Source organism: Amia ocellicauda, chromosome 16, assembly GCF_036373705.1.
Source record: "Amia ocellicauda isolate fAmiCal2 chromosome 16, fAmiCal2.hap1, whole genome shotgun sequence".
Taxonomy (NCBI): Eukaryota; Metazoa; Chordata; class Actinopteri; order Amiiformes; family Amiidae; genus Amia; species Amia ocellicauda.
Genome location: NC_089865.1, coordinates 23836408 through 23861869, shown reverse-complemented (window position 1 = coordinate 23861869; position 25462 = coordinate 23836408). Strand labels below are relative to the sequence as shown.

At 37.9% G+C, this 25462-nt stretch overlaps 1 protein-coding gene across 1 annotated transcript in view; it reads right to left on the bottom strand.

Moving 5' to 3' along the window:
* Positions 1–3324: 3324 nt before the first annotated feature.
* ercc3 (excision repair cross-complementation group 3) overlaps positions 3325–25462 on the bottom strand; it is a 51298-nt gene continuing 29160 nt past the window's right edge. Inside the window, exons 7-15 of the mRNA XM_066687867.1 lie at positions 17821–18025; positions 17301–17615; positions 13299–13483; positions 12199–12401; positions 11941–12037; positions 5848–5965; positions 4751–4869; positions 3972–4121; positions 3325–3546 (exon numbers count right to left, since the gene is read on the bottom strand). Of these exons, the coding sequence (XP_066543964.1) occupies positions 3412–3546; positions 3972–4121; positions 4751–4869; positions 5848–5965; positions 11941–12037; positions 12199–12401; positions 13299–13483; positions 17301–17615; positions 17821–18025 (1527 nt within the window). The 3' untranslated portion in view covers positions 3325–3411. The remainder of the gene's footprint in view (positions 3547–3971; positions 4122–4750; positions 4870–5847; positions 5966–11940; positions 12038–12198; positions 12402–13298; positions 13484–17300; positions 17616–17820; positions 18026–25462) is intronic.

The following is a 25462-nucleotide window of genomic DNA, read 5'->3' as shown; positions in this document are numbered from 1 at the left end:
TTATATATATATATATATATATATATATATATATACACATATAAATATTAATAAGTTGTGATTATAAATACATCGCATACATGTCATGCGTAACTGGTTTGCTTGAGCAGATTTGTTTAATTCCCGCCATGCATTTCATTTAGGCCTCCTTTTCGCCCACATATGTGAATGCACTTAGGCCTCCTAAAACCGCAAATGTGAATGGGGTCTCTAAAAAAAAGTAGGACTAAATTTGAGTCGGCCCAGGCTGGCCTAATAAGTGTGAACAGGATCTAAGACTCTACAGATCAGATAACTGAGGAAGGAAAAAGGGTTGTCCCTGGACTGGTTAGGGTGAATGTAATTCAAGACTGCCATGAGATATTAACACAACAGCATGGAGTATTTACAGATATTGACAGTAACAATGGCATGGAGAGAGGCTTTGGATAAATGCCAGCAGGATGATGGGAGATAAGAACAGGAAATTGTCCAGTACAAATTAAAAAAGGACAGTCTTGGTAGAACCTTTAACTAATGATGAAGGTAGGCTTCCTGAAGACATTCTGGTTGCTAGTGTATATGTAACAAAAACCGGGACAGATATTACTGAATGTGAAAACTAATGATGTTTGGCTTCGAACTCGGTTAGCTTCTATACACACTATGGAGGTTGTTTCTGGCAATTGTAAATCTCAGGTGGTATTTACTGAGCTAGGTGAATATGGAAAATGTACAGTCTTCATAGAACAGAGATCTGTTCAGGGTGTGGTAGAGGCATTGGGCAAACTTAGTTTTCCTGGGTTGAGCTTAGACCAAGAACAGACAGCAACACACTGAGTTTAACTGAACATGAAATACCAGTTCTAGATGATGCCCCAGTATGCCAGAGGTTCCGTAGGTTGCCCCCCAGTTAGTACACAGCAGTGAAATCTCACATCCACCAGCTGTTAGATCAGAAGGCAATTAGGGAGAGTTGTAGTCCCTATTCCTCTCCAACTGTAATTGTGAGAAAGAAGGATGGTTCTATGTGAATGTGTGTGGACTACAGGCAATTAAACTTCAAAACTAGATGCCTATCCATTACCTTGGACTGAAGAGTCATTGGATGCCTAGAGTGGGGTCTGCTGGTTTTCTATGCTGGATTTAGCAAGTGGCTATAATCAGGTATCAGTTGCTGGAAAAGATAGACCCAAGACTATGCTTTGCACACCATTTGGATTATTTGAATTTGAATGCCTTTTGGTTTGTGCAATGAACCAGAAACATTCCAAAGATTAATGGAGAGGATTTTAGTCCTTATTACTATTTCTAGACTATTTCTAAAGTAGAACAGTATCTACAATGATTGGACTGTGTTCGTGGCTGCTTGTAGACTTATGGCTTGAAAGTTAAACTGAATAAATTCTGTTTCTTTCAACAGGAAGTCAAATACTTGGGACGTGATTTCTAATCAAGGAGTAGCCATAGACCCTGAAAAAATAAAAGCAGCAGCTGCTTGGCAGAGGCTGACTAATTCAGCCTCCGCTGATTTGGATTTGCCAGTTACTACCAACAATTCATAGAAGGCTTTGCAAAGATAGTAGCTCGTCTCCACCATCTTGCCGCTCAAGGGCAAATTGGAAAGGGTAAGAAATGGAAATGTTCTGGACTGCCTACTCCTTTTCTTCTACAGTGGAATGCAGAATGTGAAATGCCCTTTGAACTACTAAAAACTATACTGATTTCTGCTCCAGTGTTGGGCTATGCTGATTTCACCAAACCTTTCTTTTTGGAAGTAGATACAAGTCACTATGGTTTAGGTGCTGTCCTTTCTGAAGATGATGGTGGTTATAGGAAACCCATCACTTAAACTAGTTGTGGGTTAAGAGCAACTGAAAAGAATATGGAAAATAATAGTTCAATGAAACTTGAGTTTCTAGGCCTTAAATGGGCAGTTACAGAAAATGTTTGTGATTATGTAATCGGAATTAAGTTCACTGTTGTTAACGAACCAAAACTATATAACATGTTCTTATCAGTACAGTGTGTGCTGTGTCCTTGGTACCAGTGCTTCCATGTCTGGATGAAATATTGTTTCCCCAATTATAAAGAATACCTTATGAATTATTGCTTACCGTGTCTTGGAACTGCCCCGGGACATATGCCAAGAAAATATCATCCAGGTTCAGGATGGCCCCGAACCTCCTTTGAAATATTGCTTGTAGATGTATAAAAGGCTGCGTGAAACTTTCAATAAATGAAGATAAACGAACAGACATTGTGTCAGTGACTTTACTTGTGTCACTTCTGTATGTCCAATGATGTCCAGGTAAGATTCTTCATAGAATCTGTTACTATTAAGGGTCCAATACATCTGTTGTCTCCACTTCTTATAACTATACAAAAATACAATTTTCATTACCTATTTATCCTTCTTTGTAGGTTAAATAGTTTAAAGGCAACTAGGGGCACCATATTTCATCCACAACCCTTTACCCTGGCAATGTAAATGTTCAATTAGGATTATTTTAATCCTACTGAAAAAAAAATACTGAAGAATTCAGCTGTCATGTCCACCACATTTGTTGTCCATTCAACCCCAACCAATGTGCTTTTTTTTTTTTTTTTTTTTTTTTTAATAACAAGAAACAAATTAAAGCATTCAAACCCTGCTTTAAAATATACAGCCATGTGTCAGTTTCATTCACATCTGAATGACTAATAAGAAAGCATACATACTGTAGTAAGCATAACTAGTGTATTCTGGCTTCAGAATATAGCTTAATTAATATTGGTTTAGTGAATGCTGAAAAACACTTTAAAGGTGTAAATAAATTTCAACTACAACTATCTGCCATTGTTGTCACTATACAACAATCTATACTACTGCATCGTCAATATATTACACTTTGTGTAATATTATGAATCTGTGTTAATTGTTTAGATCAGGTTTTGCAAAATTGGATCTACAGAACCAGGATGGAGCAGTTTTTTGATAGTCTTGATCTTTTATGGACTCACTGTCCCAGGCCAGACTAATAATAAAATTGACAGGTGTGAGAGTTGGCTTCAACAAAACAACTGAGCTGAAGTGAATTGAACGGTCTTTAAAGGCAAGTGTTTTGTCAATGGTCAATGATGCACTAAAACAAATCCCCATCGAAGGGGAACGTGCACATCCTGTGGTCTTCAATAAGACCATTTACACAGCCAGCACTGCAAGCAAAGAGATAGTGAGATGTGAAAGACGATTAGATCAGCATCCTTCCCTTGCTGACTCTGGCACCACAAGTGATATATTTGCTTTGTTTAGGTGGTGAGAGAATAATAATATTTAAAAAAAAACCCACACAAAACAGAATCTACAGCTGAATCCTTTACTTTCCAATCCCAGCTATCTGTTTTCTCCTGCAGAGTTACAGTCCAGAAGGTGTCCATTGTGCTGCTTGTTTATTTGCGAAAGCGCTTGAACAGGGGGTGGATGTTCTTGCCTAGGGACGTTCTGCTGCGCGAAGCTTGGTACTCCATGTAGACTGCATCGTCAGCCCCGGACATGGAGCTCATGGTTCCAGGACGCCGGGAGAACTGCAGATAAAGCAAAACATACCAAATCAGTGGAGAAGGCCAAGAATAAGGCCACACTTGACTTACATCTTCCAAAGCATAATATGCAGCTAATAAGCACCCTGCTTTACATTTGTCCCTCCACCTGAAACACTGGCTGTGGTTCATCCTTGTGGCACAGTTCTGATGGATTTGTATGCATTGCCAGGTCATCTTTTCCTCAGTCAAGCATGTCCAAGCAAAAATTATTTCTATTGACCTTGTCCAAAGTCAAAAGTAATGAGAAATACCGGATTGGAAGCAGTGCTTCCTGGGCTAGATGACCCGGAGGAGCAGAGCTTAACCACTCAAGCCACCTGGGAGGGAAGCTGATGAAATGACAACTGTGACATCATCTGGCCCTTTCCTGAGCTGCCAGAATAAGCTCATGTAACGGCCACCTGTACCTGTGCTCTGCCTCCAAACTCCCCCTGCACCACCTCCTCTTCTGCGTCCAGATCCGACGCAGCCAGGACCTTCTGCAGCAGCTGCTGTTGCTCCTCGCGGGTTGAGAACATCAGGTCCTCCTCCTCCATCCCAGCCATGCGCGTGATGACCTATGGGAGAACAGAGAGAAAGACACTTCTGAGGTCCACAAACTCCAACTCGATTCTTCTTGTGTCAAGTCTTGCCAGTCTGAAGCTTGGCTGCATCCAGGTATACAAACAAACACACCACTGCCTCACAAAGGCCTTCCTATAGAGGTTCAGCACTGCTCCTGGATAGAGCCTCAGTTCAGCCTCAGCGGCATCCTAAAATCGACCATTTAGAAAGTTGCTTTCTCATTAGTAATTCTCATTGTTTATTTAATGGGTGACCAATAAACCCAGATTGGGATTCTCTAAAACCAGGGTTGCTATAGTGTGTCCCGTTAAACGTATGCAAAAGTGAAAATATATTCCAACTGTAAAAACAATTCAATTCATGTTAAGTCATCCTTTAGCAAATTAAACAAATACAATTTACATATTTTGAACTTCCAGTAGAACAGATCTTCTCAACTGGGCCCCAAGCGACAGCAAAGTGGCACAACCAACCCCAGCTGAATGAGGCCCAATTGTTTTAGTGCCTCTGGAGGAGGTCACAGCTGGCTACTGACACAGCCTAGACTGAAGGCAGTGGCTGACCCCCGGTACCTTTTAAAATATTCAATGAGTTAAAGTCTTGATTTGCACATTGATGATACCTTGAAGCTATAGCCCTGGTCCACTAGGAAACGCTGCCTCTTAGTAGAGTAGGCCATCTCTTGAGTGTCTTGTGATACCAGTGAGTAGAAATAGGCATTGTATTCCTCAGCCACCATGCCTGAGAAAAGAGTGAGAGGTTAGTGCAGCTCATTATAATAAGTCACAATCATTACATAAAGTCACAATCATCCCTGAAGGTTTTTCCCTACCTATTTTCATTCAGTATAAACACTGATGACGTCTACAGTAGTGATCGAAATAGAGTAAATCTCCTCTTGAAAGTAACTTGACGATTCAAATAATGATTGTATCAGTTACATTGTCACACAAGTAAATGTTAAACAAGTGACTGTTAAAATTTTTATTTCTCATTGAATTATTCATTCAAGGGATTTGTTCAAAAACACTGATTGATACAGAAACGAAACCAGTGAAGTCTTTATGAGAAAGTCATTGAATCATTAAAAAAAAAAAAAAAGTAATGAAATATTGACATGTTTTGTTTAGTTGTCTATTCAGAATAATGGGAGATTCGTGATCTGTATTAAAACAAAACAAAAATCCACAATTGCCCACCCAGGATATCTGCTAGCTGACAAGAACCGGGCCTGGCACCAACACATGTTTTTCAAATAAAATAACAAAAAACAAATCTCTTTGAAAAAAACAAAAACAAAGCTACAAACTATTTGTCTTCTGTCAACCAGGATTTTTGCTCAAACTCATCAAGTCCAGTATTTTTATTGTATCGATTTACTATTAAAGAATATCTGCTAAACATTATTATTTTCCATTTGTTTTGGAAATTATTTTATTGCTTTAATTTATATTATCAAATAAGTAATGCAGACCAACTACATGGTTGATGGGTAGCAAGAGAAGTGATCGGTGGTATTAGGGTGGTATATTATTCTAACGGGAATACAAAATGTAAAGGAAAAAATACAAAAAACAATGCCCTACACTAATTAAGCAATTTACCACACGTTAAGTTTTAATTCAGGGGCAATTTTTCAGGACCCCCAGCACTGTGCAGCTTGATCAGTACAATGTTACTTTTGTGCTTTGTCAAATAACAGGAACAAACTGGACCAACCTTTCTTGGCACGGAGTACTCTTCCCAGTCTCTGTGCTTCTTGTCTTCGAGAGCCACCATGAGAAGAGATCTGGATTAATACATTAGCCTCAGGGAGATCAAAGGAAGTATCTCCCACCTATCCAGAGAAGCAGGGCAGGTTAGAGGGTGAAATGTGGCTTTGGAACTACAGTTTTTACTATATGTCTACATCAATTTACTAGCAACCTTTTAATGAGTTACTAAGACACACATTTAGAGGACATCTGTAAAATAATCTGATCTTCTTTTATACCTTATATTTATTCCCAGTAATGTGTTTGATAGGGGTTTTTATATAGTGATGCTGTTACCCGTGTAATGTTGTGTATATGTAGAACAATGTATATCAGTGTTTGTAAAACCATACAAGCTGCCTTGGACTGACAAAGGAATTTGAATGCGCCATAAAGAGCCGAAGTGCTTTGCTTTTCAGGGAAATGTACACTGGTTCTTTGTCTTTTAGAAGGCCAATCCAAGAATTAGTTCACTTAATTAACCCAAGTATTTTCAAAATACGCATATTAGTTTCACTGCACAAAAATTTTAAACCATTGCAATACACTGAACTATTAATAAACCTCCAACACAGATTTATTATTAACAACAAAAATAAATAATAATAATAATAATAATAATAATAATAATAATACAAAATGCATTGTTGTTTATAACTAGTAATTGTTTAAGGTACCAACAAATATTTGGAGCAGTTTTAAACACTATGGTAACAGTTTTTCCATCTATACTGTACTTACAGGTCATGTGTTTCACTGACAAGTTCAGATTAGTTCTTCTTGTTTGGACTGTGATATAAACCAGGCTAGACTATAAACTACTATTAGTAATTATTACTCAATTTCTGCTAAGAAATTGACTTACAATTGTTACAGTATAACATTATTTTTTTTACATTTTATCCATTTATACAGTTGGGCATTTACTAGGGCAAACCAGGTAAAGTACCTTGCTCAAAGGTATAAGAGCAGTGTCCCCCACCTGGGATTGAACCCATTTTTGCTTTCAAAGTTGCCAATCCATACTATTAACAAATACATTGCTTCAGTTAATGGGCTAAGTTAATCAAAATGGAAAAAGGTGATTCCAAATTAATTCCAACAATTGGTAATGCACACTAAACACAGTACATTTATAGTTTTTTTTTTTTTTTTTTTTTTTTTTAAGATTACAGTAATAAATAAGAGTATATATTCTACAAAACCATTATTTATTTTCCCAGGTGAAAACAACAGTTCTGGGACATGAATATAGGAGTGCATACACTTAGTATATAGTTAATGAAATTATTTATTTTATTTATTTATAAATTATTAATTATTTGTATTATTAATAATAATCATAAATTATTACTCCGTAATAATGTCGACTCACATTAAACTGGCAACAGGTATGTAAATACATAAACAGGTTACATATTTACAGGTAGATTTGTCTTTGTACTTTGTACTCAAAAATGAAAAAAATGACACAATTAAAAATTCAAAGAGTGATTTAGCAAGATATATTGCCGATCAGCAGTTAATAGTGATAGTTAACAGTTAAGAAAAAAGTGGAAAGTAGAAATGCGATTTGTAAAAGCGGGTTTAGTTTTTAGGTTTTAGTTTTTAACATTGTGCTGTGTAACAGGCAAATTTGGCTGTCCAAGTATTAAGTCTTTGGTAACACCATGCACTTGACAAGGGAACAGCATAAAGCTGTGTTTGTTTTGCAGTAAGTCCACTGAGACAATTTTTTTTATCACGATTTTCAGTAAATATACAGACAAGTGCATTTGTAACAAACATGTAACAACAAGACCAATTTAAATGGGGAGGGGTTGCTGCATTTGAGATATTTTCTGCCTTCAGTTTTGGCATATACATATAATTGAATTAAATTCATACATAATGTACACATTATGTTCACAAAAGTACAGTGCAATTGTATTGTTAAACTGTGAAAAAATTGGTTTCTTCATGTTTTTGTTCATTCAATTGTGTTTAAACATATTTAATCATCTTCACACTTCTACTACCAATCCTTTGTTTGTGTGTAATGATGATAGGTCTATTTCAGAGACCTATACTTTGTTACAAAACCAATTAAAACCATTAAGTATTACTACTACTATTATTATTTTGTAACAATGTGACAAACTAAATATACTACTTTTTTATCTATAGTTTTCAAAAAGCAATGCTATTTAGCTAAATAGTATATTTAACACTGAACATGATAGACTGCACACACTATATATAGTCTATGTTTGTGTGTGTATACCATTCAAAAGTTTTAGAACACCCCCATTATTCAATTTTTTATTGAAATTTAAGCAGTTCAAACAAGTCCAGTGAATAACCTGAAATGGTACAAAGGTAAGTGGTAAACTGCCAGAGGTTAAAAAAAAGTTTAGGTTACCAAAAACTGAAAAATATTGTACATTTCAGAGTTATATACTGTGTTACTACACCTTCATAAGCATTATTTGGCAGTGTTACATGCAGCTCCTGTGCATAGAAGTTACACTGTATTCCTACAATGTGCACATCGTTTGAAAGCTTAATCTCTTGGCTACCAGAGTGTTTAATTCTCAAACACATTCGATTTACAATTTCTGTGTCACAGGCCATCATTTAGAGCACAGGGGGTAAATGCACTGCACAGTCTGTTCTGGTGGGGGGGGGGTTGGTTCTCATTCAGACGGTCACAGAGAAGTTCAGATCCAATTATGTACAGCTCTGGAAAGAATTAAGAGACCACTTAACATTGATTTCTGAACTTGGAGTGGTCTCTTAATATTTTCAAGAGCTGTAAAATCGTTGTATACGGGTGTTTTGCTTCTACCAAATGTGGATGGTCTTGTTTTGATCAGTAGACTGTCTGGTTCCAGAATATGTCATATTTGTAAATATTATCTGAGATTCCGATTCCTATTCAGACCCCACCCCCCATTTCAGAATACAGAGGGGGGGGCGTAAATTTGTGTGTGGGGGGGGGGATAAAAACAATTCCATGATTTATTTTTTATCTCCAATTGTTAATTTCTGCTATGCTTTAATTACAGAGTACAATGAAACATTAAACTGCGTACATTTCTATAAAAACTGGAAAAATGGAGGTGTTCTAAAACTTTTGACCATTAGTGTATGTATGTATATACACTCACCTAAAGGATTATTAGGAACACCATACTAATACTGTGTTTGACCCCCTTTCGCCTTCAGAACTGCCTTAATTCTACATGGCATTGATTCAACAAGGTGCTGAAAGCATTCTTTAGAAATGTTGGCCCATATTGATAGGATAGCATCTTGCAGTTGATGGAGATTTGTGGGATGCACATCCAGGGCACGAAGCTCCCGTTCCACCACATCCCAAAGATGCTCTATTGGGTTGAGATCTGGTGACTGTGGGGGCCAGTTTAGTACAGTGAACTCATTGTCATGTTCAAGAAACCAATTTGAAATGATTCGACCTGTGTGACATGGTGCATTATCCTGCTGGAAGTAGCCATCAGAGGATGGGTACATGGTGGTCATAAAGGGATGGACATGGTCAGAAACAATGCTCAGGTAGGCTGTGGCATTTAAATGATGCCCAATTGGCACTAAGGGTCCTAAAGTGTGCCAAGAAAACATCCCCCACACCATTACACCACCACCACCAGCCTGCACAGTGGTAACAAGGCATGATGGATCCATGTTCTCATTCTGTTTACGCCAAATTCTGACTCTACCATCTGAATGTCTCAACAGAAATCGAGACTCATCAGACCAGGCAACATTGTTCCAGTCTTCAACTGTCCAATTTTGGTGAGCTTGTGCAAATTGTAGCCTCTTTTTCCTATTTGTAGTGGAGATGAGTGGTACCCGGTGGGGTCTTCTGCTGTTGTAGCCCATCCGCCTCAAGGTTGTACGTGTTGTGGCTTCACAAATGCTTTGCTGCATACCTCTGTTGTAACGAGTGGTTATTTCAGTCAAAGTTGCTCTTCTATCAGCTTGAATCAGTCGGCCCATTCTCCTCTGACCTCTAGCATCAACAAGGCATTTTCGCCCAAAGGACTGCCGCATACTGGATGTTTTTCCCTTTTCACACCATTCTTTGTAAACCCTAGAAATGGTTGTGCGTGAAAATCCCAGTAACTGAGCAGATTGTGAAATACTCAGACCGGCCCGTCTGGCACCAACAACCATGCCACGCTCAAAATTGCTTAAATCACCTTTCTTTCCCATTCAGACATTCAGTTTGGAGTTCAGGACATTGTCTTGACCAGGACCACACCCCTAAATGCATTGAAGCAACTGCCATGTGATTGGTTGGTTAGATAATTGCATTAATGAGAAATTGAACAGGTGTTCCTAATAATCCTTTAGGTGAGTGTATATGTGCATGCATTAAGTATTTGAAGTAATACTTTACTTGTAACCTAAAATACTCAGCTCTTCAACAAAATAAGTATTTGGCATTTATGATGCGATTTGCAGAGATTTGAAAATAAACTGATCAATAAACACACAACATAAGTCCCCACTGCAAACAATACTGCAGCCGCATACTAGACACCTCTCATTGTATTCTGTAGTAATATGTTTTTGGGTGGGACGACTACATTAACTATGTCAAGAATCATAAAGCGACAAGTGAACCTTTGACCTACTGCAATTAGAGCCTAAACAGATAGCAGATAACAGCCCTAACCTGAGAATTATTAGTTAGCCTATATATTTCATAAAATGTCCTACAAATACCTGCTTACACATACATGAGAAAATGGTCGATGCACTTGTTCACACATTCGCGTTTAGGCTTTGAGTTCTCCACAGCAGGAAGTGGAACTATAACAGGCAAGCTGAAGGAGGCATTGCTAGGCACTTGCAGAGGAAATACTGAATGAATCAAGCCCAGCCTATAGTGATAGCACTGGGCAATTACAAGCTGCCTGTGATGGAGAATCAGAGGCACAGTTAGTGGAGGAATGTAGGGCACTGCGTTTATCTAGATTTGTCTTTGTTATCTGTATTTCAGTGTTCCAGGCATGAAGAGGCTGATATAGCTCCTCATAAAGCCACTTATTCATCAATCTTTAACAATCATCCTATTGCAGTAGCTTAATCCAAGAGAAATTGTATTACTACAAATTATGAGCAATTTACTTAATCATGTGTCTGTTTTGTCAATAGTTTTACTAATAATGCATCAATACATTTCACCAGATGAAATATATCATTTATATAACAGACAAAACATTAGAGACAAATACTGAAATCAAAAAAATCTATGCATTACATATTTCATTTGTACGAAAACATAATAAATGGTTGTTTGCACAGAAATATCACTTAGTTCATGAAAGAAACATTGAGTGCATTATATTTTGCCTTAATTTGTGAAGGAATTGTTCAGCTTTAATCCAAAATGAATTAAAAGACAAATGCAAAATAAAATTGAACTGCAATGTCATTTTCTGATTTACAGTCAGCATCAAAATGGTTTGATTTGAATTTAATTGGTTTTCAGGTTGAAATTAAAAACTTTTTGTGCGGAGCTGGTTGAATAAAATGTGGTTTCTTCTTGCATTGATTCAGGTTGTAACAAGTATTAATATTTTCTTTAGATGGAAGCAATACTATACTGCAGATATTTACCCCCATTATTAATATTGATATAAATATTTTATATATGTTCTCCATTTTTATTTTTGATGTAGTCTGTATGGTCACTTTTATGTTTCTCTGAGCCTTTCTTTAAATGCATCAATCAGTCAAATTGCACCAAAAACTAATTTTCTAATTAATCAGCTTCTATATTGATTTCTTAATTGATTTGTGGCTTATCATAAGTCGGTACAGTGACTGAGAATAACAACTGAAATACAGGTTACATAACCAAGACCCTTGTGATATTGTCCTGATTTGAACCAGTGCAGTATTGTTTGGACTACAGGGCTCAACCTGTACACTAAGTGGAGACTTTTATGAATTTACCTACTCAGAAACCCCTTAACCCACCACAACCCACAAAAGGCCTCAATTTTGTACAAAGGATGTCTCCCTCAGTCAGGTTGGGTTACTTTACCTTAGATATGAAGATAGTGTTGATCTTTGGATTGTGCTTGAAGTTCTGTAGGATATGCATTCTCTCTCCTTGTGACGTAGGTCCATAAATGTAGGGTCTGCGGGGAAATTATCAACTTTTAATTTACTTAAAACTTTTAATTTTAATATGGCACTAGATCTGAATGGAGTTGCTTTGTACATCACCATCAATAAAAGGGCTAACTCAAGGATCAAGGCTGGCCAACACTGATCTAAACACTCCCAAAGAGATTCTTACTTGTTCAGTCGAATGGCGTACTCCTTAAGTGCATACACGTTGTCGGCGAAGACTATGATCTTGTCGTTGCGGCGCTCGTGGAATCGGATGAGGAACTGGCAGGCACGGAATTTGTTGGGATTCATGGTGTACAGTAGAATGCGTTTCTTAGTCCTGATGGCCACATATTCACGGTAAAACTCAGGGGACATGGGGCACCATACCTGATGACAAGGCAGATGTAAAAAAACAGTTTAGTTGCATTGCTCACCACGTAGGGGAAACTACAAAACCTGCCTAGCAGTCGTTTAGGAATGAGGAAGCGTATATTACAGTGGTCTCCACATTTATTCATACCTTGACCGTATCAAACATGATTTAATAGAAGAAATGCAAGTGTGCAATCATGTATCTTATATGCTCAAAAAAAGGTAAATACTATATGTAAAATGTTTATAATAACACTGCAAAGAGCAACATAGTTTTTTTTTTTTATGCACAAAGTTCACATTTATTCACATCCCCCACATATCATTATTTTGTGACTTTGAGAACATTGAGAAGATGCTTCCAATATTCTTTTATAAGGTTCTGACACTTCTGAGGAGGGAAGTAACCTGCTAAACTCTCCGGGACATCCCCAGTGGTTTTCCTTGGATTTGAATTTGCTTCCAGAACCACTTTTCCCACAGCACACAGCAGTGATAACATTTTTATGCATGGCTAGGTAGCGACTGTTCCAGTAGCCTGGAACTTCTCCATGATGGACACTATAGTAGAAACTTGTAGGTTGAGCTTTTTGTGAATGTGTTTATACCTATCACTCAATTTGTGGAGGTCCATGACCCGTTACCCTTTTGGACAGCTTACTGACTTTGACCATGTCGATAAATGCTACTAATGGATTGCTTCTGTCTGCAACCTTTTTATACCTCATGCAAACAGGTGACCTTTAGAAGTTTCCTATTAAGTTCCGGACAGCTGAGAGTTGATAAAGATTATTTTTGCAAGATTTGTTTTTAAGATATTTACAAGTGTGAATAGATATGATTTTTGTGTTGATTTTTTTTAATTCCAGGAGCTCTCATTAATAAGGTCGTACAAAACAAATCTAGGATTACCTCAGCACATTGAACCTTTGCAATGTATCCATTATTCTGGAGCTCCATCCAATTGGCCTCGAACAGTTTGGGCCCAATGAGAAAATTAAGGTCAACGATCTTGTCATCTTCTCTCACCAGGGTGGCGGTGAGCCCCAGCTTGCAATGAGCCTGTACGATTGTTAACACACGCCTGAACATCCGGGCTGTGTAATGAAGAAGAAAGAAATAATCAAGAAACTAAACACATATATAAACGGACACTGCTGAATGAAAAACAACACTATTGTTGTGGATAAAGCAAGGTAAACTACTTTTTAATATGGGACTGTTTTTGATTTGATATTGTATCTGTATATTCCCTTTATTCGTTTGTAAAATATATTGTAACATAGTGTTAGGAGGAGCACAAACTGGCCAGTAGGCCTGCACTACACCTCCCAGAAGCCCTGGGAGGATGAATCATGCAGGGGAAGCACCTGACCCTGGTTTGTTGTTGGGGAGGCAGGAAGAGAGCACAAACAGAACAGCACAAAATGTACCTACTGCAAATCAACTCTGGCATTGGAACTTGGACTGTGACTGGATTGTGGACTTTGGCTTGGCTGCTGGTTTGTCTTGTTTGTGTGTTTATATTAGAGCCTGACTGATACAGGTTTTTTGGGTCTGATACCGATATTTACTTTTTTTTAGCATGCAAGAGAGACATTTTCTACCATGGATCCCTCAATTTTGTCTCTCAAACAGATATTGTGACAAATAAGGCAGGATTTTAACATTTGAATAATACAATTTAAAATAACATTAACTTTCATCACAAATAACCACAATTCAAACATTGCAAAACAAATATTTTGAATAAGGGAGAACAAAGGAAAAATATAAAATATGCATGATCTATACATCAGAACAAAGTATATGAACAATTTCACACACAAATATAAAAATGTGCATGTTTTATATATTAGAATAAAAAATAAAAGTGTTAAGTACTATCCAGTGTTAAGTGCTGGTCTAGCTAATATTATTAGCATTTTACATGTGTCAGGTTCTCTCAGGTTTGCAAGTCCTCCTCAGTGCTCAATACTGCCAATCTAACAGGGGCAGGTTATAGTGCAGGATGCACAGCTTCTCCCAAATGGGAGGTCCGTATTTACTGCATCTGTTAAATGTATTGTAATATGAATCATAGCCAAAACACAATGTAGGATTTGAAATAGTTCTATAAATAACCTGTATAGTTTCAGTTTTATCCTACACTGTCTGAGAGGTGCATTTTTTACTGTGATCTGAGCTTGCTTGTCATTTGCAGACAGTTTTTGCTTGCTTATATCCAGACAACATCTTCAACAAACATTTACTGTTTTTCTTAATCTTACTTGCTCCTGTGAATTTTGAAAAGCAATTTAATTAACTTTTCAGTTAAAATGCGCCTCTATGCCATAGTATATAAGGCGCCACTGTGCACACTACTGGAAGTCGGAAGCTTCCAGTAAAAACTAAAGCACCATAACTATGTAAAAAACAAAGTTAAATAATTATAACAAAGACTGTAAAACTAAATAAACATGTATTTACATGTCCGACAAAGGATTTTATGGTAATTTGAAAAAAACATTCAGCCAATAGTTTGAGAATGTATGGGTGCATTATCGATGTAATATGTGCCGATACTGATATTTCTGTAAAAGGTCAATATCGTACAATAATATTGGTGCTCTGATATATATCTGTCGGGCCCTAGTTTATATTAGTTACTTGTTAAGAGAGGGAACTGTTGATTTGATTAGGTATGCTCCACAAGAAGCTAGTTTTTTTTTGTCTCTGTTTGTCTCTGCACTGTAAATACATCTTCATGAGCACATGGTGAAACAATATATTGAAAACAACTAAAAACAAAACAGTATACAAATCTGGTTGTTTTCAGTCATTTCTGCAGGTTTCAAAAGTTGATTTGAAGTGTTCAGGCTTAGCTGACAACCCTAATTAGGTTGTAATAGTAATCAAGCAATTACATCAATTTAGTGGTAAATTAAAAAAAAAAAAAATCTGTAATTTATACATGAAGTAATACATTATAAATTATAATAATGACTTGATGTTATGATCTCTATAGGAAAAATGCAAAAAATAAAAAAATAAAATACAAATTCCAATAAAACAATTATCCAAAAGAGATTGTTTAATATTTTTAAATGACTTGCATCAATTGAAACATAACAAATGTAAATCAAAGTAAAACAATGTTTTGAAAAAGATGGTTGACTGCATGCATAAGTCATAGCAGAAACGTCCAGCTGTATCTACATCAAAGGCTAACCTGACCCAAGGTACAACTTTTTTCAGGACATATATGCAATGCTAAATTATGTCCTTAACAGACAAAAACTGCAAACTGTATTATCTAACACTCATTAACACCATTACCATCTTGCACAGATGAAAATAATGTCAAATGTCAAACAAAAATAAAGGTTTCCATCACCATCTTCATGTTTTAGAGAGTGCTACTTGTCATTATTGTGATTTAGTCATACGCTGTGCGATTTCGAAAAGCAATAAACGACACACACAGACACTTTGTAAAGTTTAGATGAAAATGGTTTTCGTATTAAGCACATTCCCCTAAATGGGAAGGAATTTAAATACATTTCTATACACTAACGTGCTAACGTGTGGTATTTAAAAGACTCATCTCTTTCAACATGATTCAACCACAACAATTTAACTCCAATTCATCTTTGCTTTAATAACATACAAAAAGGGTAAAACCTTTACTGGGATTTTTACGCATTGTGATTAATGGTCCACAAAACATTTGGAAATGCCATTTTCAAAATTTCAATTTTAAGAAACCTATATAAAGCTTTTTCACCAAACACAAAACCATTTGGTCAACCTTACATGTTTTGCCACACACACACACAAACCTACCAATGTATCCGACTGCTTGAGAGCAAATTTAACTTTCTACCACACATCTGTATGGCAGAGAAGACATTTAAAGTGTGGAAGTATTTCTATACTGTGGAAGATTCTCTCTCCATGGGAGCCTTCATCTCCTAACAGCATGCATTTTAACTATTCCCATCCATACATGGTTTGAACTCATACAAACAGATAGGATCCGGTGCATTCTTGTGTTCAACGTATGACCTTAAACAAAAGGGGCCTACTTTTAGGGATATCTCACGAGCTCAGTACATTTAACTAATTTGTGAGATCATAGTTACATTGGATAATATCACCTAGAGGTGTTTGAATATGATTGGCTGGGATGAAACCTATTAAAGCTAAAACTGAACAAAGAAGAGAGTGAGAGAAAGGTTGTTTGTGATTATTTGTAATAGTCAGATATGCAGAGGATCGTGATTCGATTCAGAAATGTGGGTCAAGGGAGAGTAAATGCATTGATATGAAATCATAATTTAAAATTTAATTTAATTTAAAACAGAAGATACTTATCAAAATAGTGTCATACTTGTTGTGGAGCAAAACTCGAAACCCAGTTTCCCAAAACAAAGTTCTAAACCAACAAAAGTGGCTCTGTGTCTCAAGGAATTTAATAGCTGGATTAACAGATCATGAAAGCTTTAAGGCAGATTTAAGACCTCTGAGTAATGCAAGCAAAACATATGAACTTGACACCTGAGGATGAGAGAAGGATGAGTGAAGAAAAAGACAGGAGGGAGGGAGGGGTCGGCACTGAGAGGTATGTGTTTGTGTGTTTGGGGGGGGGGGGGGGGGGGGTTGGTTGCACTGTTGGACCAGAGTGTGGTATGGGAAGCTGTTAAGTTGCCTAAGAAAAAAATCTATCTTACGATAATGAATTGTCTGATCTTCTTTAACACTTTTGCAATTCATAGGTTTCTGGAGTTCATAGGTTTATATCTCTGGGAAGTTTAGGTGATTTGCATGGTCAGGGAGGTGGGATGGAGATCTAGGAGACACCTGATAGTGACTGAGTTGAAGGCATGATCAAGAGGAGAAGGAGAACCACCACTAGGGAGGTAGGAGGGTTACCTGGAATGGTGTGCACTTCATCCAGAATGATGAGCCCCCACTCCTGGCTCCTCATCCACTCCATAACCCGCTCAGCCTCCCAGGATCGCTTGGTGGTGTGTCCCAGCATGGAGTAGGTACTGATAGCCACGGAGCAGCCGATGGGCTTGTCTTTGGCATCTGAGGTGAAGCGGCAGATCTGGCTGTCATCGATGGTGGACCACATCTTGAACTGAGCCTTCCACTGCTCGACAGACACAGATGAGTTCCCCAGGACCAGACATCGCTTCCTCACAGTGCAGGCTGCGGTCACTCCCACCAGGGACTTCCCAGCACCTGTGGACAGACGAGGAATTTGCTGGATGGCTTTCTCGTTTTAGGATAATGACACTAAACTCCTTCCTGCTGTTTCAGAACAATTCAGGACTGATTTGTCAAGAATAAATAGACAGACGAGAACTTTAGGTTGCCAAGATATAAGCAGTCAAACCAGCATAACAGGGAGAATGCTCTCCTCCTTCTCTCCTTGAGAGGCACTCACCGCAGGGCAGAACAATGACTCCAGAGCGAGCGCGCCCATTCCCGAACATCTTCCTCAAGCTCTTCTCCTGGTAGGGGCGCAGGACGGCCGTGGGCTTCAGATCGATGTTGATGTCGGGGTTCACTGTGTCATTGCGGAAATCATACTCAGCCAGCAAGGGATACTCCATATGGATGCAGCGTTTTTGAAGCTCCTCGATCATCTCCTGCAGCGACACAAGCAAACACCATTTTAGGCACAGGTTCCTTTGGGCAGTCCGCTGACAGGTCACATAATTACAGGAATAGAAAAGCAGCAGTTTATAGAGCCCAGGGTTGGGTTATATAGCAGCATGACTGTTGATGCTGTTCTTTTGTGTATAATAATTTATTATTATTATTATTATTATTATTATTATTATTTATTTATTAGCAGATGCCCTTCTCCAGGGTGACTTACAAAACATACAATACAAAGTGCAATAATACAGTGCAGTTCAAGGCATAATTCATTTTAAAAATTCCAATTTACACAAGTGTATATTAGATATACAGTAAACAATATATAAGGTCTTACTTCCTAGAGTATATTGTTGGTGAGTAAATTTTGTGGACTCATTATTATTATTATTATTTAATTTTCACACTCACTCATTTCAAACTTCCCAAAAAGTCCCATGCACACTGGACTTACAGTGAGGGAAAAAAGTATTTGATCCCCTGCTGATTTTGTACGTTTGCCCACTGACAAAGAAATGATCAGTCTATAGTTTTTATGGTAGGTGTATTTTAACAGTGAGAGACAGAATAACAACAAAAAAATCCAGAAAAACGCATTGTTGAGTTGATGCCAAAGAGCTTGATTTTTGTCTCATCTGACCACAACATTTTCACCCAGTTCTCCTCTGAAGCATTCAGATGTTCATTGGCAAACTTCAGACGGGCCTGTACATGTGCTTTCTTGAGCAGGGGGACCTCGCGGGTGCTGCAGGATTTCAGTCCTTCACAGCATAGTGTTAACAATTGTTTTCTTGGTGACTATGGTCCCAGCTGCCTTGAGATCATTAACAAGATCCTCCTGTGTAGTTCTGGACTGATTCCTCACCGTTCTCATGATCATTGAAACTCCACGAGGTAAGATCTTGCATGGAGCCCCAGACTGAGGGAGACTGACAGTTATTTTGTGTTTCTTCCATTTGCGAATAATCACACCAACTGTTGTCACCTTCTCACCAAGCTGCTTGGCGATGGTCTTGTAGCCCATTCCAGCCTTGTGTAGGTCTACAATTTTGTCCCTGATATCCTTGGACAGCTCTTTGGTCTTGGCCATGGTGGAGAGTTTGGAATCTGAATGATTGATTGCTTCTGTGGACAGGTGTCTTTTATACAGGTAACAAGCTAAGATTAGGAGCACTCCCTTTAAGAGAGTGCTCCTAATCTCAGCTCGTTACCTGTATAAAAGACACCTGGTAGCCAGAAATCTTGCTGATTGATAGAGGATCAAATACTTATTTCCCTCATTAACATGCAAATCAATGTATAACTTTTTTGAAATGCATTTTTCTGTATTTTTGTGTTGTTATTCTGTCTCTCACCGTTAAAATACACCTACCATTAAAATTATAGACTGATAATTTCTTTGTCAGTGGGCAAATGTACAAAATCAGCAGGGGATCAAATACTTTTTTCCCCTCACTGTATGTATTGTATATATGTACAGACGGGTGACAAATTAAAGGAAAAACATAAATAAATGAGTGGAGGAACATAACGAATGCAGATGCCTCCAAAGAGGTGTACATGATATATTTAAGCAATTAACATCCTATTATGTTCTGTGGCATGTATAACAATGCTGAGCAGGCCCAGCTGACCTCGATTTTGGATCAAGATGGCAAAAGTAAAGGATCTAAATGACTTTGAAAGAGGGGTCATTATTGGGGCACAAATGGCCAAATGGGGCATTAAACTGGCTTGTGTTCTCAACAAGCGGGCGAGTGCATGTGTGGGACACCAAGACAACGGTACAGGCCTGACTGCTTGACCCCAAAAGTGAGGGGGTCCGGAGACTCTGTTATGCTTTGGGGGGCATTTTCCAGCCACGGTTTGGGTCCACTTGTCCCCTTAGAAGGAAGGGTCACTCAGAATAACTTTGTAATGATTTGCAGTGATCAACTTTAATGGTGAAACATTTCTATCCTGATTGGAGTAGTCTCTTCCAGGATGTCAATGCCCCCATCCACAGTGCACAAAGGGTCACTGAATGGTTTGAGTAGTATGAAAATTATATGAATCAAATGCTATGGTCTTCACAGTCACCAGATCTCAACCCAATTGAACACCTATGGGAGATTCTGGACCGATGTGTTAGAGAGCGCTCTCTACCACCATCATCAAAACACCAAATGAGGGAATATCTTTCCAGTAGAGTTTCAGATACTCGTAGAATCTATGCCACATTGAAGCTGTTCTGGCAGCTTGTGGTGGCCCAACACCTTACTGAGACACTTTATGTTGGTTTTTCCTTTAATTTGTCACCTGTCTGTATGTATTTAAACTTTATAAAATTAAGATTGGCATTATTTTGTATTATGTAAATTATGTTTTTTTTTTATTGTTTATTTAGCCAATTAAAACAAAGCAGTTTTTTTAGGGAGGCCAGATTGAAAAAGCCTGATATAGAATTTAGTGCCAAACAAAGCTTTGTGCCACCTGCTACTACAAAACTACAAGCCTAAATGCAGGGATTGCTTCATTTTGCTTCTCCTATATAAATGAACCAAGTATGTTTGTAGTCTACCATTAGTGCATGGGTAAGAGTTGGTGCTTTTACTCACTGATAGGTAAGACAGTTAACAAACTAAAGCTCGACTCCTGTTCACATTTCTTGCATTTGAAATCAAAGAGGTGCAGGGTTGATTGGCATAAACACATCGTCCACAAAGGAGCAAAGACCCCCAAGTCACCTCCTTAAACCAGGCCACCATCAAAAGCCTGTGCAGTCACTTGGACACACAACAGTCTCGACACAATGCAATAATACCTGACGTCAAAGTAAAACGAACACTACTGCACATCAGCAGCACAACACTTACGTGCATACCAGGGGTAGATTTTAGTCTTTCTGGGTAAAACACCATAAATCAGATAACAAGGAAATAGCATAGTCCACGTTTTTTAATAAGTAAACTGTATTCCATGGCTTTTGTGAAACTCACCTCAACCAAGGAAATCTAGTATCAAAGGCTGAGAAAGGGATTTTTGTTTAGTAATAATCTGAACTCCAAGCTCTAAGGCTACATATGAGAGAAAATAGAATGTGAATGTAGAGCATGAGAATGGAGTAAAATAATAGAAACCTTGTAGGACCACTGCTGAGATGTTTAGTACACAGAGCAAAATTAAAGACATGTAACTAGAGCCACTTAGTGGATGTGTACAACATTGCACTAATTTACAATTGTGGACAAAATCAGTAATGACATGGCTTTTTGGAATTCATACTATTTTTGACAGCCAAGTTTTGGTATTCATCTGTTCAGGCTGTTATAATGAGGCAGTTGTGTTCTTCTCGACTTTAAAATCTATTTGTTGCTATTTGGTAAGATAATCTCAGGTTCAACATATAAATTGATTAAGTAAAAAATGAGTTAATTAATAAACTAATTATGTAGAGTTTTTGGTGCAATTTGATTCATTGACACGTTTAAGGAAAGGCTCAGAGAAACATAAAAGTGACTACGGAATGCATCAAAAAGCATTTCATTGAGTGAATGCATTCAACATCTTCAAACTTTTCTCTGTACCACAATCAAAAGGCAATAATAAATTCAAATTTAACATCACAAAATATAATAATACCAGGCATGCTAATTCCAAGCATTAAACAAAGTTTTAAATCACTGTTCAAACAGGACTATTTTAAAGATCATATGGAATACAATCAAACAGAAAGGTTGTACTCCCCCTCACTAAATAAGAACCATACTCCATGCATAGGCTATGATGACACAAGTAAAGGCATAGCAATAATAATAATAATAATAATAATAATAATAATAATAATAATAATAATAATAATAATAATAATAAGGGGAAAAAAATCTGTGAGCATAGTGCTAACTTATGAAAACATGCTTGAAGCAAGATTGTAATTTGGATCTGAAAACCCTCCGGTTATGTTTTATGCCAGAGATTGATGCTGACTGTAAATCAGAAATGGACAAATACCCACCATATGCAAAAGAAAATGTAATGAAAATATGATTTCCCATTTGAACATGAAAGTGTTAAAATAAAATCAGATACATTTGTCAGTTGTTCATATGGGCAATTTTCACACACCAACTTCAATTCATGAAACATGCATCATTGGGTTAATCAACACTACTTACTTTCAATAGCAAAATATAATGCAATCCATGTTTCTTTCATGAAACTGTAAGTTAATTTACATTGTATTTATACATTATACAGCTGCCATATGTAACTGCATTGATTTTCTGATTTCAGTATAAGCTACCACAATGGAAAATTATACACCAATCAGCCATAACATTATGACCATTGACAGGTGAAGTGAATAACACTGATAATCTCATTATCATGGCACCTGTCAGTGGGTGGGATATATTAGGCAGCAAGTGAACATTTTGTCCTCAAAGTTGATGTGTTAGAAGCAGGAAAAATGGGCAAGCGTAAGGATCTGAGCCACTTTGACAAGGGCCAAATTGTGATGGCTAGACGACTGGGTCAGAGCATCTCCAAAACTGCAGCTCTTGTGGGGTGTTCCCGGACTGCAGTGGTCAGTACCTATCAAAAGTGGTCCAAGGAAGAAAAAGCGGTGAACCGGCTACAGGGTCATGGGTGGCCAAGGCTCACTGATACACGTGGGGAGTGAAGGCTGGCCCGTGTGGTCCGATCCAACAGACGAGCTACTGTAGCTCCAATTGCTGAAAAAGTGAATGCTGGTTCTGATAGAAAGGTGTCAGAACACACAGTGCATTGCAGTTTGTTGCGTATGGGGCTGCGTAGCCACAGACCAGACAGGGTGCCCATGCTGACCCCTGTCCACTACTGAAAGCACCTACAATGGGCACGTGAGCATCAGAACTGGACCACGGAGCAAGTTTTCTTCTAATAAGTTCAAGTATGTTTGTTGGTTGTGTGATCTGTTTTGAAGTAATTAGCTGCTGTTGATTTGTCAGTGCTGATCAAGATTAGAAATATGCTTGACTGTGATCGAGGGGATGTTCTGCCAGGGGCTTAGGGATGGGGATCGAGACCCGGTTCTATTAAGGACCCGGTTCCAAATTTCTCAAAACCCGAATATCAATAAGATCCGAGCTCATCGATACTGCTATTGAGACTAGTGGGTAATATAATGTAACGTTAACTTATGTCTCGAGAGACAAGAGTCATGTCATTTAAATCAAATCACTGGTGCACAAACATACATCGATTGTCTAATAAAATTACTGAATTCAATTGAATTGCCTGCCAACCGCCTTTAAACTAAACGAAGAAGAATTGAATTGCGTCACACCCTAATTCCCTTCATTTCTCATTTCGTTGCTTGCTAGGATGGCTGAACGTACTAAGTCGTCAAAGGCTTGGCTACATTTTAATAAAGCCAAAGATGAGGAAGCGACATGTAATTTAGACATTTAAACTAGGAACCAGGGGGGCAGGGAGCTCTGACAATGGGAGATCTAAGGAAAGAAAACCAAGGGAAACTGCTAGTAGGAAAGTCCTGAAATGTTTGTACCTCAATGCCAGGAGTATAAGGAACAAGATGTTAGACTTGGAAGCCAGTGCTGGCGTGTGACTATGATGTTGTAGGAGTGACAGAAACATGGCTTACAGAAAATGATGGGGATGAATACAAGTTGGAAGGATACACACAGTTTAGGAAAGACAGGCAAAATCGAAGAGGGGGTGGGGTAGCATTATATGTGAAAAATGACATTGAGGCAGAAGAACTTGTATAAGATCCCAGTAACGGAACAGAATCTTTGTGGTTGAAACTTTTGAACAAGAGATCTGGAGGATTAGCGGTAGGAGTGTGTTACAGGCCACCAAACTAAGATATTCAGAAACATGGTGCATTGTACAGTGTAATCAGGACTGCATGTAGCAACAATGTGGCTGTTATAATGGGGGATTTCAATTTCCCAAACTTAGACTGGGAAAGCCCAGTGGGGACTACAGAAGCAGAAATAGAAATGGTTGAGATGGTAAATGACTGCTTTCTAACTCAATTTGTCAGGGAACCAACCAGAGATAGCGCATGTATTGACTTGATCTTTTCAAATGACCAAGATAGAGTCAGGGGGACAGTAGTTAAAGAACCAATGGCAAATTGTGATCACAATATGGTTAGCTTTGAGGCATTCTTTAAAAAAACAAGGTCCAAGTCTAAAACAATGGTCTACAATTTTAGAAAAGCAAACCTTGAAGGTATGAGACAGCACTTAGAAGAGGTAGACTGGAGCACAATGGATACAGAGTCAGTTGAAAATGTATGGGTATATTTTAAGAATATACTACTTGAGGCTCAGGAGCAATTTGTACCAAAACTTAGCAAATTGAGGAACAAAAAACATTGGCCAAAATGGTTTAATAGAGGTATGCAAAAAAATATCAAGAGAAAGAAAATGTTGTATAGCGCATACAAAAGGGATGGTGACGAAACAAAATACATAGAATATGTTGAGCTGCAAAGAGATCTTAAGAAAGGGATCAGGAAAGCAAAGAGGGAAATAGAAAGAAACATAGCTCTTGGAGCTAAAACCAATGCCAAGAGCTTTTTTCAATATTACAACTGCAAGCGGTCAATAAAGGAGGAAGTGAAACATATAAAGGGCAAAAATGGAGATATCTTGGAAAACGAACAAGATGTGGCAAATGTTATAAATGAGTATTTCACAGAGGTTTTTACAAAAGAAAAAACAGATGACATGCCACAGGTTAACAATCAGTCCAGTCAAACCCTAAGAGAGATCAGGATAAATGAGGAGGAGGTACTAAAGGGACTAGCAGAATTAAAAACAAACAACTCACCAGGGCCAGATGGGATATTTCCAACAGTACTTAAAGAAATTAGGGAAATTATTTATAGGCCGCAAACTCAATTATTCCAAATGACACTTAGAACAGGGGATGTGCCAACTGACTGGAAGACAGCAAATGTCATACCAATCCACAAGAAAGGGGACAAAACTGAGCCAGGAAATTACATACCAATCAGTCTCACCTGCATCACTTGTAAAATGTTGGAAAAAATGATTAGACAGAAAATAGAGGAGCATCTCAATGAAAACCATATTCTTGGAGATAGTCAACATGGGTTTAGACGAGGCAGATCATGTCTTACTAATTTATTAGACTTTTTTGAACATGCAACTGCAGCTGTAGATCACGTGAAAGCATATGATATCATATACTTAGATTTCCAAAAAGCTTTTGATAAGGTTCCACACCAAAGACTGATCCTCAGGGTAATGTAAGTAGATGGATTATGAACTGGTTGATGTATAGGAAACAGAAGGTGTCGATTAGAGGAGTCACTTCTAACTGGAGTGAGGTTGTTAGTGGAGTTCCACAGGGATCAGTACTAGGGCCTTTGCTTTTTCTAATCTATGTTAATGATCTGGACTCTGGGA